The sequence below is a fragment of the Glandiceps talaboti genome, chromosome 5 (assembly GCF_964340395.1).
Source record: "Glandiceps talaboti chromosome 5, keGlaTala1.1, whole genome shotgun sequence".
NCBI classification, from domain to species: domain Eukaryota; kingdom Metazoa; phylum Hemichordata; class Enteropneusta; family Spengelidae; genus Glandiceps; species Glandiceps talaboti.
In genome coordinates, this window is record NC_135553.1 from 6,693,425 (window position 1) to 6,711,313 (window position 17,889).

The window sequence follows — 17,889 nt, forward strand, 5'->3', positions numbered from 1 at the left end:
CAGTGATGTCATTGAGAATTGGCTTTTGTTTGAGAGAAGTTGATTGATACACTGCATACATATTATGCACATATAGGCCTTTGTGAAGAATGATGTGTTGAAGTATTATGAAGTCGGATTTGTTGAAAACACTTTTTTTTTTTAATTCTTCTGTGAGAAACACTTAGTACTAGGCCTAAATGAAATGACGAGGTAGATCTATTGAACAAACAGCAAGCAAGCAAAACAACAACAAACACCCAATCGAAACAAATGCAAACAAACACAACAGGAGAGGAATTAATAAACCGTTAACGTTTTGACAATTGGTAAGCTTACTATTTGAAAATGTTTGTTTTGATGATATACTGGCGGCCTTAATAAACAGTTTTTTCCCTCGTACATGTACTTCATATTATTTGCTAAGTTAGTATTCTGAAAATTTTCGCAGTACAATGTACTGAACAGATAATTCATTACTTTGGTTCTTTGTTTTTCCTCCATTCACCATGAAATATCCTTTTATGGACGTTCGCGGACAAATAAGCAAGACATTATCAGTGAGTAGTTGTAATGATGAAAAGTACGTCACTTTCACTATTTTGGCAATATTTATCAAGCCTTTATTTAAAAAAAAAAGGAAATTAAATGACACATTCAAATATGAATTCAATATATACAATGCAGTTAATGGTTTTCCGGTTTCTTCAAAGTAACAAATATATATTTGATTTGGTCGGCTATTTCACGAAAAATATATTAGCAGTCTGCGACAAATTACCCCATTCCCTGATAGGACATAAATTACTCTGAATCCATAATATACAGGGTATGCTGGGAAATACCCGATCTCTGCGGGAAGGGGTACTCTGCCGCCATCTTGGATTATCAATTGGTCCAAAGAGAAGAATTTTGCCAGATTCTCGACACTGCGGTAAGGATATCGTCAAGAGTTCAAATGAATCTACCGTGACATTCGTCTCTATGATGTCTCAAGAGAAAGAAAGCAGCTATGAAGTACTTTGTTTAGAAATAAATGCTTCACACAGTAAGTAAAACGCTATCTTCTTACGCAGTACGTATATTATGCACGAAGTTGCCGCAGTGTCAACAATGTTCGACACAACCAAAATACCCGTGTTTTTTATGTTATTTGCGATCATATTTCGATGTAACACCTTATGATTACGTCGCAGTAGATTACTTCCTTCAATACCTAACCGACGGCGTTGACAGATAATCAACTGAAGGCATGTGCATACCGCAACACTTTATTGTTTTCACCCCATTGTCGGCAAAACCGCAAATTACTCGTCAGAGAGGCACTTGTCGCAGCTGCTGATGTGAATACAACTGCTTCTCTCCTTCTTACACGTTGCCCCGTCAAATATACTTGAATCTCTATGAGAAGAAAGTAACTGTCCATATTTAGAGTAGTGGCAACTACGTGTATGCTTACTGAGAAAAAACAGACCCTGTATTTAAATTATTCAACGTAGTGCACACTGCACAGTAATTACGTGTCAGAGAGAATCGTACGTATGCTGTAACAATACACATAGAACATACATACACACACATGGCAGATTCACAGAAATGGTTCTTGACCCAAGGTGCGGTAATGTCAGAAGTCACAACAAGTGAAGGATGTGGCATTGTATAAATTGCTATCTCTTCAGTTAGTGCAAAGATGACTAGGATCATGGAAATGGGCATTCCAACTTTCCTCTACCAGTTGAGTTGTATGGGTTCATGAGAAAGTTTGAATTGCATAAACAGTATATACATAATATTGACACCACAGAAAAGAGAGGGTATATAGACAGGGAGTGGCACATAATGCAACCAGACAGAGAGCATCTATAAGGGAGGACTGTTGACTATGTCAGTGTTGTCTTCTATTTTAACAACATTGCAGATTCTTACTATTGTTACAGGTAAAACCAAACTGTGTGGACAGGCATGATTACATCACCTGCTGCATAGTTGTATGTCTGTTTTACATTTTAAACATTACAGTGACACAGAATTATAGATTGTTCTGAAACTGATAACAACACTTTGCTTTTCTGTTTTGATAATGGGCTAATATTGATTTCATATCATATTTGGAGTACACTACTCATGTTATCATCAAGTCTGTTTGCAGAACATTCATTGTACTTGGTATAAAAGTCACAGTCTGTCTATAATTACAATTTACAAAGGGACTGTGGTGTACTGTGTTATTTCTAATTGAACTGGTGGAGTTTACCACCATATGTATGATATGCATGTGTATCATCATGTGCTGTGTACTACCACCACATCATAGATTTTGTCCATATACAATAACATATATTTAAGAAGTCTAATTATCAATTTTCATGATAATGATTGAGGACCCTTGCATAAAATACTTAAAAGCTGATCAAATCTCATGTAATTCCCATATGCTTAACTATATGTCCAAATTTAAGACCCTCAAAAAACAGCTGAAGTACTCTTAGGGTCCCTCCACTCAATAAGATTTCATATACCTGCCAACTAACAAAATATGAAATTATGTCACAAATGTATCATGAAGCAGATACAGTGATATAAATCCCCCCAAGAAAATATACACCCATGATGATGTTGATGTCAAATGTAAGTTTTATATAAGGAAGCAAAGTAGAGCCAACCTGATTCTACTAGTTTTATCTGTGTTATCAGTTGTATCACAGCTTAGATAAAATCTTTATTTGCTAACTGTACACAGCAAAACTATTGTGATTTTCAGCAGAAGGGTGACTGATAGTCCATTAGGTAACTGGTAGATTGAGAATACCCATGAAGTCATGATGACATAAATACATATATAATATGTGTATCTGTTCAGAAATTCAGACACTTTTTCCCTTGAAACTGCACAATGCTACACTATCACTTTCAACAGCTGTAATCATTCAAAATGTATACTGCTCCCATGATAGAATACTTCTTATCTGAAATTAAAACTTACGAAGGAAACACCCAGTAATGGCAGTATGCTGTGAAATAGTCTCTTGGGTGTTGCTGTTCATCATTATGAAATGAACACTTTCCAAAAGAAGCACTGAGCACACTATTATTAAGATATTTTCTTGACTGTCAGAACTTCATCTGAAATTAATACTCTTTTTCCCCAGAGGGTATTTGTTTGTATACAACTAAGCACAAGTTGGGAGAAAAAGGATTGGACCTTTTCAAAAAGGCACTGAGCATACTGTAAAATATTCTCTGGAGTCAGGACTATTAGTATCGTTGTTTATCTGAAATTAAAACTTTCCAAGAGAAGCACAGAGCACATTGTAAGATATTTCTTGACTATTGTATACATCTGAAATTAAAAGTTTATTAGAATTACTGAGCATCCTGTAAAATATTCTCTGAACTATCACTGTTCATTTAAAAATTAAAAGATAACATAGAAATGTTGAACATACTATAACATTTTCTTAAACATGTAAAATAAAAATGTTTATTAGTAATGCAGTGATATTAAATTTTAAACTCCTGAATCAGACAACAACAAATGTATCAACTAGAATACAGGTTTCCACTGAATTTTGAGTAAGAAATTCAACTGTACAGTAGATGTATGTTCAAGAATCTGGTATTTAGATGTTATTCCCTAATATTTTTCTTCATTCAGCCAAGGAAAATATGAGGGACTAAGGAGTCTTTGTTACTATGAGTCTAGCAACTTGTAGTGACAACCCTTAGGTCACAGGTATTTTCTGGCTGAATGAAGAAAAATATTGGAGAATAACATAATTATACCAGCGCCAGTAATATTAAAGAAAAATCAGGGAAAGTAATGACAATTTTGAACGTTTTGACTCATACTTTGAACACAACAGAACCAGTGACATAGACATGCGTTGTCATGACATAGACGTGAGTTGTTGTGATGTAGAAAGACAAGAGTATATATTCCATATTTGTTGTTCAACTTGGCTTGTGCATGGTATAAGAGTGTTATATGATTCTACTAGTCTAAGACTAGATTCTTTCAATTCACAAGGCAATCAATGGTGATATACATTCCTGTAATGTGATGATATGCATTCCTGAAACAAATATAAAATGGATTTGGTCACAGACTGCTTTAATATAACTATATTTTCATCATGCTAACCGGATTGATGCTCTGTTAACAGGGCAAAATCTAGTTAGAATTTTTGGAAACTCTTTTGAGTTGCATTTTGTTAAGCCCATCCTGTTTCCATTTGTATATTTTTTTTCAATAAATTGATATACATATGTGTACTTCACATTCTTTTCCTCCTTACTAATAGTCTTGTCATAGTGCACCAATTCTATCAACACTACATGCAATGAAATAAGCTTAGTACGCAGCCAGGAAACTGACAATCATTCTCTTATTGACCATATATGAAAGGGTGTCCAACATGCAAACCAATATGTTATATGTATATATACATTGTGTATATGTATAATGCAAATGTAATGTCGCCTGATATAATTGCAACAAATGTCAATGTTTACCTATATTTTTCATATCTTTGTCACACAGCACATGTAACTAGACTCTCTCACCAGTCCGCCTGAGCATTGCTAAAATGACTGTTTTGTATGTACCGATATCTAGAGCATAATTGTACTATCTTTGTACTGTGGGCCCTCATCGACTTCATTGGGCTAATAATTTGTTGACCTATTACTGTGATGCTCCGTGTTATTGCGCTGCCCTGCAGTAATACGTCAGCAAATTATTAGCCCTATGTAGTTAATGATGGCCCACAGTATAAGGATAGTACAATTACTGTATGCTTCAACATAGATATCGTTACATACAAAACAGCGTTTTTAGTGATGGTGAGAGAGTCTACATGTATAACATATGTGAGTGAAGAGGTTCCAATCTAAGCTGTTATGACAGTCCACTTTTATAATAGCAATAAATTCATGATTGTTTGCTAAAAGTCTGAATAAATTTTCAAAACAGTATATATTTGACTTAGGTTTGGGAGTACCAGTATTGTAATATTAACAGAAGAAAGCTGGTAAAAACTGCATATTTTGCATTATCACAGAATCATGGTACCTTGCATATGTACCACAGAGTTCTCCACTGAGACTTTTGGAGAGATGTAACCACCCCCTTTATTTTTTCCCATCCCTTTCAAGTTTGCTGCCCCCTCTCCCCCTTATTGTCAGTCCTGGCTATATGAAAGACAGTGGAAGTCAGCTGCATTATTGGTTGTTTGAGAATGACTGTCATCTTCACACCTCCTGTTACCACAACAACTTGCACATGGCCAAAAGCTTTGTATTCAACAAATGAACATATTAGCACCTTCCCAAACTTTGTTTGACAGCTGACACACACACTGCAAAAAATAGTTTACATCCTAAGAAGTACAGTAGTACAAGTACAGGACAGTAGTTACCATGACCAGGTAATCATTACTGATGTTATAAGATTTCCCATAATACACATAATATTGTAGGGTTATGTGTTTTGAAGTGAGGCTTCAAAGTGGTATTATACAACTTTTACAAGTTACTGTACAGTTACTCATTATTATCAGATTAGATGTCAATAACTGTACAAGTTGTAGACTAGACCACTACTGTCTGACTGGATGTCAGTAACTGTACAAGTTGTAGACTAGACCACTACTGTCTGACTGGATGTCAGTAACTGTACAAGTTGTAGACTGTACCACTTCTGTCAGATTGGATACCAGTAACTGTACAAATTAAGTTACAGCCTACACCAGTACTGTCAGATTGGATGTCAGTAACTGTACAAGTTGTAGACTGTACTGCACTACTGTCAGACTGGATGTCAGTAACTGTACAAGTTGTAGACTGTACCACTACTGTCAGACTAGACGTCAGTAACTGTACAAGTTGTAGACTAGACCACTACTGTCAGATTGGATATCAGTAACTGTACAAGTTGTAGCCTACACCACTACTGTCATACTGGATGTCAGTAACTGTACAAGTTATAGCCTACACCACTACTGTCAGATTGGATGTCAGTAACTGTACAAGTTGTAGACTGTACCACTACTGTCAGATTGGATGTCAGTAACTGTACAAGTTGTAGGCTGTACAATGTACCACTACTGTCAGACTTGATGTCAGTAACTGTACAAGTTATAGCCTACACCAGTACTGTCAGATTGGATGTCAGTAACTGTACAAGTTGTAGACTAGACCACTACTGTCAGATTGGATGTCAGTAACTGTACAAGTTATAGACTGTACCACTACTGTCAGATTGGATGTCAGTAACTGTACAAGTTGTAGACTAGACCACTACTGTCAGACTGGATAAAACTTGCGTTGATTTCCATCTCAGACCACCAAACCCATTGTGGTCTCAGACCACCAAATCACTGGCCAGGTCTGGTAGGGGTGTGTGGCCAATGCTGTCAACCCCACTTTAGATCAATTTTGACCCAAAACCAATACCCCGTTTTAGACCGTTCAACTTTTTTGAAGACCCTATTTTAGACCAATGTTGAACGCATGGTTGAACGATGGATGCAATTTTGCGCATGCACAGTTAACATAACAATGCATTATGGGCCGATATCTAGGACCAAGCGTTTCAGCGGGTGTGCATGCTATCTCAACCAGTGAATTAGCAGGGGAAAATCCTGAACTCGTCACCTTCCAGGACCCCATTTTAGACCAAACAAAATAGAAAAATTGTGCAATGTGGACCCTATTTTAGACTCATTAGCTCTCAAAATATAGTACCAATGTTAGACCAAAGATCGAAAAACCCTACCCCAAAGGGCGGCACATATACGTATACCCAATAGGTGGGAGTACCCCCTCCCCCCCCCCACACCAAACCATCTATCTTATCTATCTATCTCATTTTTTAAGTTGAGCCCTGACATAATACCTGGGAAACTCTGTTTTTTTTTGTTTACATTGTACTTTAAAAAGTCCTACAAGTACAATAGAAATATAAAACATCTTGCAAATTTTTGTAAAAGCATGCTGTTTGTATTTGACAGCTGACAAATGGATCATGGTATATTGAAATACAAATGTAACGTCACCTGCATTGTTTCTAGATTATACAACTTTGTAAAAAGTAGTGCATAGTGATGATACATTATCACAAATTCTGACAACTTTTGTAGTCGAACGAGGATAGTATATCCCAAATGACTTATTGGGGACAATCACCAGTCAAGATTGCAATGTGTTACAATGTATCAACTGTTTCATTTAAACTTAAAATGTCTGACATTTTGACTCTAACTGATACCCGAGTATTGCTAGTATGAAACACATGTAATTAAAAGAATACATTAATATAATATTTCCAGTGATCGGTTATTGCTTTCAAACAAATTGATGGGCTATGTGAAGTTAACAAACTTGTTATGAATTTAAATTAGCAAATACTTGGCTATTTGTACTATGGTTTTGTCGATGGCTGACAGTAATAGACTCTCTCTCGGTATGGCTGTACCTGTGTTGAATAGCTTGGCTTACATAACATATAAAGTATGTGATTCATTGTATGACTATGCACTGTGTGATGTTAACATTCATAACATTATTAATCCTTGCTGGATGTCAGTTCAATGCATAGATACATCTGTACATTTACACAGCATAACTTCCAGAAGCTCTACAGCAACTCGCTTTTTGCAGTAAACATTCATCAAGGGTTCATTTGGATATAATTCTTCAACATTAATATGAGTGACTATTATTATTAAAGTTTTGAAATTCTTGAAAAAGTGTAACCATGGTCGACCATGTAAGAAATGCGGGAGCATGCCCTCACCTTTGTCATAGATGATGCAAAGTGTTCCTTGATTCTCTTTCTGATTAACAATGTGTAACTTCGTAGTCCTGGTACTGTTGTCCCCATGTCTCTGTTCACAACAGAGAATTACTTAATTCTTTGCCATACTGTTCTGAATATTATATGTACAAATAAATTTATATATATATAAACCCCTACCACCATTCTCGTATTTACCTTCGCTTTATTTTGAATTGTAAATACCATCTGGTGATTTAGGTGATAAACCAGCCGTTGCTAAAAATAACAGCATACATGTATATATATATATATAAAGTGCAAGTATATGTAGTATCATTATCAATGTTCAGTGTTGGTACTAGCTGAATTTCTGGTACCGTCTAATCTGCTGTACTACAGTACATGTATAACTTTACATATTTACCCTATCAATAGTCTCATTCAAATGCAACACCTTCCAGCCTGGGAAGTTAACTCTTTGGGCAAGATTAGTTTGTTCCTGAATGTTGGAAGCAAAATACTCCAACTTAGGAGCAAAATGCTCCAAGAATTTAAAATGTAGGATTAATTCTTATCAACATCGTTCATTGTCACATATGCCATTGTTATCTGTTAACATAAAAAATTATATATATCATCAATGTTGTTGTTGAATGACAGTACTCATGTTATTAAAAAGGGTTCCTCATTATCATAAAAGTAGTCATTATTATTGTTATCAATAAAAGTTCATGGCTGTTCAGTTATGTGAGTTCATTTATCTTAGTATTGAATAGCAAATATGGAAATGGATGTCAACATTTGGTGGTCAAATGCAGCTAAACTTTAACTTTTAACTTTCTAATTGAAATGCTAGTAAATTTAAGATGTCAACTGTTGAATGCTGATATTTACAAAATGCTATTTGATAATGAATTAGCAGCAACTTCCTATATGCTGCCTTCTAGCCCTGTTGCTTTGAAGTGATGAAACTGTAGAAAAGTTAATAGACATGGAAATGAGAGTTTCATTTCGTGAACAGTAAATGCAGCACATTATTATCATTGTCATTTTTTGTCCAGGTCTATCACTAATTGTACATGTGTTTTGAAATTATATTCTCTCTTTAGAAGAAGTGCAGATTAGATGTAGATTTGGCAGTGCATTGGTCAATTAATGATATTTAGAATAGAACTATGTCTTTTCCTTGAATAGATTCATTGTGTCATGACAGGTGAATGGTTAGAGTGGCTGGCTTGGAATCTGCAGGTTGCTTGTTCGAGCTTCATGCTGCCATTTGTGCTAAAGTCCTTGGGCAAGATTTGATCCAAGACTGTGCCTCAGTCCACCCAGCTGTATAATTGGGGGCCTGGTAGGATAGAGGTTGCAATGTGAATGCTTTAATCCTATGTGCTTACAAAGGCTGCAATGGATTGTATGCTCCCCAAGGAGTTGAGGCAGTATAATATAGATCTGAGCGAGGGGTAATAATTGTAATGCGCTTTGAGCACTGAGTGGCAAAATGCTATATAAAAACTAATATTATTAACATTATTATTATCAGATTGAGATCATGAGTGGATTGTAGTGAACAAAGGAAACAAAAAAAAGTGTGAATGTATAATTTGTGTATTCTATGTTTGCTAAAATACAAATATGATTGATTGCTACTGGTAGCTATGGACTGAAACTCTTACTACCAAATATTGTTGTAGTTCCGTACAAATGACTGTACTTAATTTTTCTAATTATTACAATTTAGGTATTGACATGAATAGGAAAAGTAAACCCAGGTTTAACCTACCTTTGAATGATAGACTTTGTAATTGATGCAGTGTTTAATATGAGGCAGATGATTTCCATTTATCATTTTCATGTAATAATTTGATTGATGGTTTCCGAAACCACTTAGAAATTCTTAGTTCAGTATAAAAGTCTGATGTGGTTATCCTGTACTCATAATATACTTGGAAAGTGAAGTGTGTCTTGTGCATGCACAATGGTCTCTGTTATGAGTCATAGATACCAATAAACCACCAGGCCTCAATTCATAAGGCAGACTTCAGTCATTTAGTTAAATATAAATACACACACACACACACACACACACACACACACACACACACACACACACACACACACACACACACACACACACACACACACACACACACACACGCGCGCGCACATATGTATTACATGCATACATACATACATACATACATACATACATACATACATACATACATACATACATACATACATACATACATACATACATACATACATACATACACGCATACACGCATACATACCATTTTTCACTAAAAGAAATTTTTAAAAAAAAAGTGAATGGAGTATAATTATCTTGAACCTATACATATAGCTATGTTTTATAGAAAGACTGCAATATGCTGTACCCTCCAGTAGTTCTGTACAGTAGATGAACATTGTAATGTTTTTGCTTTGTAAGTTGTTTGCAAACATTTATGGTGTATTTTTTCTAATACTGTTATTCTCTGATTGTGTAGGTAGAGTAAATACATTATATAGATTGATTGATTGAACTGAACTGGACAGGTCTGTGTACTTTTTTCCTACAGTGCATCTGTTCAATAGTGATAGTACAGTGTAAGTCAATCATCCTGCTTGCATTGAATTAATAAAACAGTTTTAAGACATATGCTGTACAATTGTTCATGTGGTCACAGATGTGGTCACAGTGGTTGCCAGAGTGGAATTCATGCTTTGGTACATCGCATAGTCTGGAATTTATGTGTTACTGTACTATTGTTGGGTCACTTCATGTCATGTCATATCAGGACACTGTAGAACAGTGTAGACAGCAGATTCTTGGCTTAGTACTATAGTAATAACCTGATGATGATTTTCAAATATTTGTGATGATAGATTGTGAATTTATGTGGTAATGTATGTATTCTTTATTTTAGGACGGTAAACCTTAGTTACTTCAGAATTGGAAATTGGAAACGGATGCGATCTGTCGATCCATCTAGTAGTATGGACCTTGATCATGCAATGATTTGATTATTCTCTCACCAAAGCTGGTGGAGAGAGACATTAATGCTGAATAATTAAATCATTGTGTGATCATGATCTGTAGTAGACGGATTGAAACGTCACATTCGCTTCCAATTCACCATTCCAAAGTTACTATACGTTGCACTCTATTGTCCTATTGATTCTTGGCATCATCAACAGTACATTCTCCATTTTAGATTTTATGTCACTGCACCCCATGAACAAAATTACAGTGTGACGCCAGTCACCATAAAAACTGTTTGTGTGGATGGACATGTACATTGTAATCGCAAATTTCCTCGGCAATTCTGTAAAATTACCCTTCTTCTGTACTGTGTGCATATAATGAACTGCGCTCCAATAATTACGACAGGAACTATTGGTATGGATGGACATATCCGGGGTATTTTCTTGGAAGTCTTTTAGGCAGAAGTCAATCACTGCCAGTCCAACTCTGCATCTCCAACAGTTATGATACTGGTATGAACATTTTTGTATGGATGGACTTTGAAATAAGTGCAAAGAATGTGAGAGATGGAGCACAATCATGGTTCAAATTCAAATTTTGCCGAAGGACTTTTTTGCCTAAGAACTTAAGGCTTTCAGAAACAAGTGAAGTGGTAGTAGTGTCAATGCTTGAAACAAAATATAAATAAGTTTCTGTTCTTGATTTATTTTTAAATGATATAGAACAAAGAACAGAAAGGATAAAATTTCAATTCACTTAGTAGCTACTAAGTAGCTGTGTAATGCCAGTATTTGTCATGTGACCAGTTACTGTACACAACAGTTTCTCAATGATTTCACTCAGAAATACATGTATGTTTTCACAGAACTCTATCGGAAACAAAGTTTTGGAAAAAAGCATTAGGGCAGGAAGTATTAAATTAAGCTATTGTATGGCTAATTTATAGAGAGATGGTTGCCCTCTATGTTGAAGATTGGAATTGACTTTGTTAAAATGAAGTACTACTTCAGTGAAGTATTGATGTCATATACCATAGATTTATGAATATTCATGAATGTTTTAAGATGTCATATTGGACCAAGTGGTGAATAGGTTTTACCGCCCATTTAATGTGAGTGTTCAGTGGCTCTGTTTGATATAATCATATAGACACCAATAGCAAGATTTAATGGATACAGGTTTTTGCAACATTTTGTCTAAATGAAATGAACTCATGTGACATTGTGTAGACATCAAATGCAGACACCAAAACATTGGCACCCTCATGTCTGCATCTAGTTACAGAATTCTGTATACAGTGCATGAATGTATGCTTAATGGTTATTTCATTTACATGAAATATAACAAGAAATTGTAATATTGCTATCTTAAAGTATACAATGTTTAGTTTCTTATTGGTTTCTGCATGGTTGTATAACTGAGCCAGTGAACACTAACATGATATGAGCAGTAGTCAATTTGTATGGAATCCTATCATTTTGTCACTGCACAGCATAGCACTTAGGTGAATGTCCAGAAAGAACGTAGTTTCAGAATCAAAGTATGTGTAACTGTTCCACAAAAATGTCAACTAGAGAGACGTCTTTCTTGAAATACAACACTAGCTACATTTTGTAGCCTTCCAACCATTTTAAAATCACAAACGTTTTTTTCCCAGCATCAGTAGATTACTTACACAAGAATAGAAAAAGTTAAAAAATTATTGTGGATTAAGTTCAGTTATTAACACGAAGTGCCAGATGTTTAGTACCAAGTGAAAGTAAACCTTGTCAAATTAAGACAAGTACACAATCTATTTAATACTACTAAAGTTGTCAAATTTAATACACAAATACTAATTATTTAGTGCTATAAAGTGCATGTCTAACAATCTAAATTAATTCATGAATATTAACATCAGTCATTTGGCACATGGAAGTTATGAGTCACCATACACAAATTATTGTAGTGAAGAAGAAGCCATACAACACTGCAGTACAGATGTACATGTAATGTTAGCCCAAGAGACTTGATGCAACACCAAGACAAGTCTGTAGGCTGACATCACACAGTTCACTCACAAAGTATAAAGACGTGTCCACACAAGCCACCATGTATATGTATACAAGTACACAGAGCCCAATGAATTTGGCAAGGTTTGGATTGCAAACTGAAATGTGGTAAAATTCATACTTGTAGTGTGCCATATTTATCATAATTTTAGGAGGAAAGTATGGTGAAATTATTGGGGAGGGGAGGGGAGGGGAGGGGTATAATATGTAACTTGTAAGGTTTATGACATCTACAGCCTAGGATTTCAAATAATGTCAACTACACAGACACTTAACTTGTGCTAATAGCTTTGTATTCAAACCTAAGCTTAGATTATGAATTCACACAGCGAAAGTTCAATCCCACATAGATACGTCCAAGTCCACCATGAAATCTGTCACTTTGTGATGTGAACCTGTCTACTGATGCAGATTTAGTGATATCATATATATTATAGATGACATGATAATGGCACTAGGATGTATAGATCACATGATAATGGCACGAATGTTATCTGATACAGCAGGTAGATTTAAAACCCAGTAAGAATTCGCTACCCTTTTTCTGGCTAATGCTTACATGTTGACAGGATAAGTCTTAGCATCTGGTGAAAGGATGTTAGTCACAATCTGCTTGTGAATGTGAGAAAGTGCAATGAAAGTACATGTAGGCAATGACATCTAGTGCCCTTTCTATTATAGTTCATTCAATACACAGTCTTCATAAACATTGAAAAACCAGGGCATCACAACTGTACAGTCAGGGGAGTTTCATCGATATTTTTTAAATTAAATCTACAGGGTATAATTTCAACTCTTACTTCATGTCATACATATACTATGATATGAATGACATTTATAAGTATGCATAAAGTTTGTGTGTGCAACTGCATAAGCCTGAAGGCCATACTCTCCTGTTTTGCAATACAGAAATGTAGAAAGATTGGAATTAAGTTATCATGGATTGGGGGTTCGATCCAGACTGTGATTACTTACATGTATGTGACCATCGTGATCTGATTCTGCAGTGACTTAAGTCTAATAACATATTTCACCTGTCTACAGTTTGTGTGCTTAATATGCTACAGGTACCACCTTGAAATAAAGTTTGAGGATTACATTTCAACAGTCAGATGATAATGATTGCATTTTCCACAGAGTATCTATTAGGAGCATGAATTTCACAAGAAACAGGGAAAAATATGAAAACGTGACAGCTCAGAGTGTCATCGAAATATGGGATTTGAAAATTGAGTATCAAATCTGTCGTTTCTTCTTTTCGATTATCATCATCAAATTGTTTTCCTCAGAGAATATGTCTAGCAGGAAGCATGGGTTTTGTGAGAACCAATGAAAAACAAACAACATAAAAGCCTAACGTGTCATCATTTTGAAATATTGGATTTTGACATCTGATATCAAATATTTATAGCCCAGATGTCACCACCCTGAGGGGAACTTTTATGCTTGGATCTGTCCTTGTGTCCATCAGTCCATGTGTTTACCCTCATATCTTTGGTATGCACCAACTGATTTCAACCAATACTGGCACAATCCTAGTAATATACATGTACTATTACTACTATGTGAGACATTTGCATGTCACTTTGTGTTGACACTAATCAAATATGACCAAATAGAAGCCATATTTATTGTAAAATTTCACAATTTGCATTAGAACTTTGGAGGTATAATATACAGCAATTCCATGCAAGTGTCTTTACCCATATACTATTAAAGATAAGCTTTATTTTAAGACGACTTTGACCTTGAAAATGGCAAATAGCCAAATTTGGTTGAGGTTAATCTTCACTTAATTTCAAGACCTTGACCTGTATAGCAATTTGCAGCCATATTTGTGATAACAAGGCACATTTTCCTTGTTATCGAGGTAAAAAGTTTGATACATATTATATAACACACTGTTCAAGTGTCTACTGGGTACCCCACATATCAATGGTAAGCTTTCAATTGAGACTTTTACCTATGACCTTGATAAACATTTTCAAGGTGAAATGACCAAAATTTTTCTTTCTACAATAACTTGAATACACAAAGACTCCATTTAAATGTCTATATAAGCAAAAGTAAGTTTTCTTTTTATAGTGACCTTTGACTTTGCCCTCCATATTCAAGGTCAAGTAATTATGAAGTTTTGTATCTAGAGACACATTCAAATTGCAGAATTACTTTGCCATATACAACACACCAGTTAGGGCCTATGTTTTCGATGGAGGCTTGTTTTCTTATAAAAAGTACAATAGAGAGAGGAATACACTATAGCATGACAGGGTTCTGTATGAACTATGAACTGAAAGAAAAGATGAATTATTAGAGTTTGTTTAGGTATGATGCTTAATTCAGTATATCATGTACCTGAAATGTCTCTCAGACTCAGAGAAGAATTTTGAAAACATTGAAATCTTGTTCAGTCAACCCATTGTACATAACTGTCATAAGTATAGATGATCTATAACAAAGAGGAGAAAGGAATGTTTTTTTATGCAACTACTCCGACGTGATTAGAAAACATGTTGAAATTTGTGCAATTGTGGGAAAACCCTTGACAAGCAGTAAGGCCTTAATACAGACTGAATCTATCATACTGTGAATGTCTGTACATTTGTGTGTACAGATTACATCATTGTTTGTTGCTATTGAGAGAAATAAAGGCCTTTGCTGTATGCACTAAACTTTGCTGTAGAATGACGAAGAATAATGTATAAAATGCAAAAGTAAAACGGCTAAACTCTGTTCTGTTGAACTCTCTACTTTTTGTATGTTGTTATTAAACCCAAACCAAATATATAATAATACATTATAGTATTTAGTACTTGTAAACATTATTCGTCCAAATAAATTCAGAAATTTTTTGAATGGTTGCCACAAAGTAGTTCTTTGGTGCCCAAGTTTTGTTGAAGCAGAAGGAAACTGATATGAGTACCTGGGGCCAGGGAAAACCTGCTGTGTTCGGCATGGTCAAACTGAGCATCACTGTTCTTACATACAGACCTGGTTAATTTTTGTAATCAAACCTAGCTGATGCTGGTCGGGTTCAAATTCAGACTGTATATCTTATATGGAAACAGATTTTTCATCTATATAGTCTTCTTATATCAAGGATAAGATTTCATAACACCTGAGTAGTGAGCACATAGAATTCTGTAAAAGGGTAAAAAATAGTATGGTCAATCTTTATTATTTATTTCACTTTAATTTCACTGTTCAACTACATAGGTAGTTTTGGTTTTAGGGGACCCTATTGGTCTGCCTCTCTTAGGGAGGTCAGAATCACTTAAAATGCACAATTACACAATATACAATTCTATATCCTAGGTTACAATATACCTATGGTTTCTAAGTTCTGCATACTCATGCTCACATGTTTAGGTGTTTTTAAGTGGATGGAACTTAAAACCTGGTGGTCCTAGAGTATATTCATGCAACCAGAAACTATATCATGACGGGAAGTACAAAGCTTCAGTGTGTATGTGTACATCACATTTTCACTATTGCCCTAGTATTGGTATCAATGTATAGAAAGCCCCATCCTCACAAATCATACCACACTCACTTCACTTCAGTTTAATACTCTACAGCCACTAGTAAAGCCTTGTTTTATATATAGTACATTTATTGACAGCAGAAAGGTACATGTTTGTGTATAGTTGTATATCATTTACTTGGATTTTATTCATGTTAAGGCAAACACAGTATATTTATAGAAACAGCCAGTATAATACCACATTGTAAGTTATGTACATAATAGTGAAAAAATTGAAGTGTGTGCACAACAGTGACACTGTATTCTGGAACCTACATCCTCATATATCTTTCAATGCTGTAAAATAGGGCAATAGATTCCAGGCTATGCTGTAAAATAAGACAATAGATTCCAGGCTATGCTGTAAAATAAGACAATAGATTCCAGGCTATGCTGTAAAATAAGACAATAGATTCCAGGCTATGCTGTAAAATAAGACAATAGATTCCAGGCTATTCTGTAAAATAGGACAATAGATTCCAGGCTATGCTGTAAAATGGGACAATAGATTCCAGGCCATATAAAGTAGAACAGGACAGCATGGATTCCAGGCCATACTGTAGAACATGAATTTAAGTCTATACCGTAGAACAGGACCATATGGGTTCCATGCTATGTTGTAGAACAGGAGTGAGGATAGCATGGATTCCAGACTGAATATTATAGAACAGAACAGCAGGGATTTCATACTATATTGAAGATCAGGACAGCATGGATAAGAGGTTCTACTGTACAGTAAAAGTTCACCTTGGATTCCATGCTCTACTGTAGAACAGGACAGTATGAATTCCAGACTATACATGTACTGAAGAACAAGTACGCATGGATTCCAGGCAATTGTGGCGAATAGGGCAGCAAAAATTTCAGACCCATTTTAACACAATAATCAAGAAGTACAAATATACTGTGTCTGCATTGAGAGACCTCAGATGGATATGGTTCCAGACAACTTAAGACATTTAATTATGTAGAGCTTGTGTTTGACAATCATGAGCAGTACAAGTTGAAACCTGTATCACATATGCAAATGGTATGGCATGATGTTGACAAGTGACAGTTACATTATATGCAGTAGACATGCAGAGCTGGTATTAGCATCACGTTGATCAGAATTAGATGTATTCATGTCGTGACATCTTGCTGCTCAGGATGTATAGAGTATACAATCGAAATGAAAAGAATATAGCCTGAAGTAGGCATATGTATTAAAAGTGATGGAATCATTGATTTATAAAGGCTAGAAAGACATAGTGAACATATGATCATTGTTTCATAATGCAGATGACAAATCGTTTGCTGACACATCATATATCAAATGTTATACTGTATTGTCCGAAAATTATTCTTAATGAAATGGTGGCTTCAGATAGGAGTTTCAAAGAGGAGGAAATATTTTGCACATGTAGTAAAATCAAATTGATGGATGTCGAGAGTGGACTTCACCATGGATACTGGGCAAAAGTAATGTCTTTGATACGCATACATGTTCTGCTGAGGTTACAGATCTGTGATAAGAATAGGATCAACAACAGTGGTCATTGTTCAAGTACATTTTACCCCGATTTCAGGA

At 35.2% G+C, this 17,889-nt stretch overlaps 1 protein-coding gene across 4 annotated transcripts in view; it reads left to right on the forward strand.

Annotated features, from left to right (window-relative positions):
- The first annotated feature begins 951 nt into the window (after nucleotides 1–951).
- Nucleotides 952–17,889, forward strand: part of LOC144435984 (uncharacterized) — an 83,678-nt gene continuing 66,740 nt past the window's right edge. For all 4 annotated transcript variants that reach the window (XM_078124633.1, XM_078124635.1, XM_078124634.1 and 1 more), the window contains exon 1: nucleotides 952–1,027. In XM_078124633.1, the coding sequence (XP_077980759.1) occupies nucleotides 964–1,027 (64 nt within the window). In that variant the 5' untranslated portion in view covers nucleotides 952–963. The remainder of the gene's footprint in view (nucleotides 1,028–17,889) is intronic.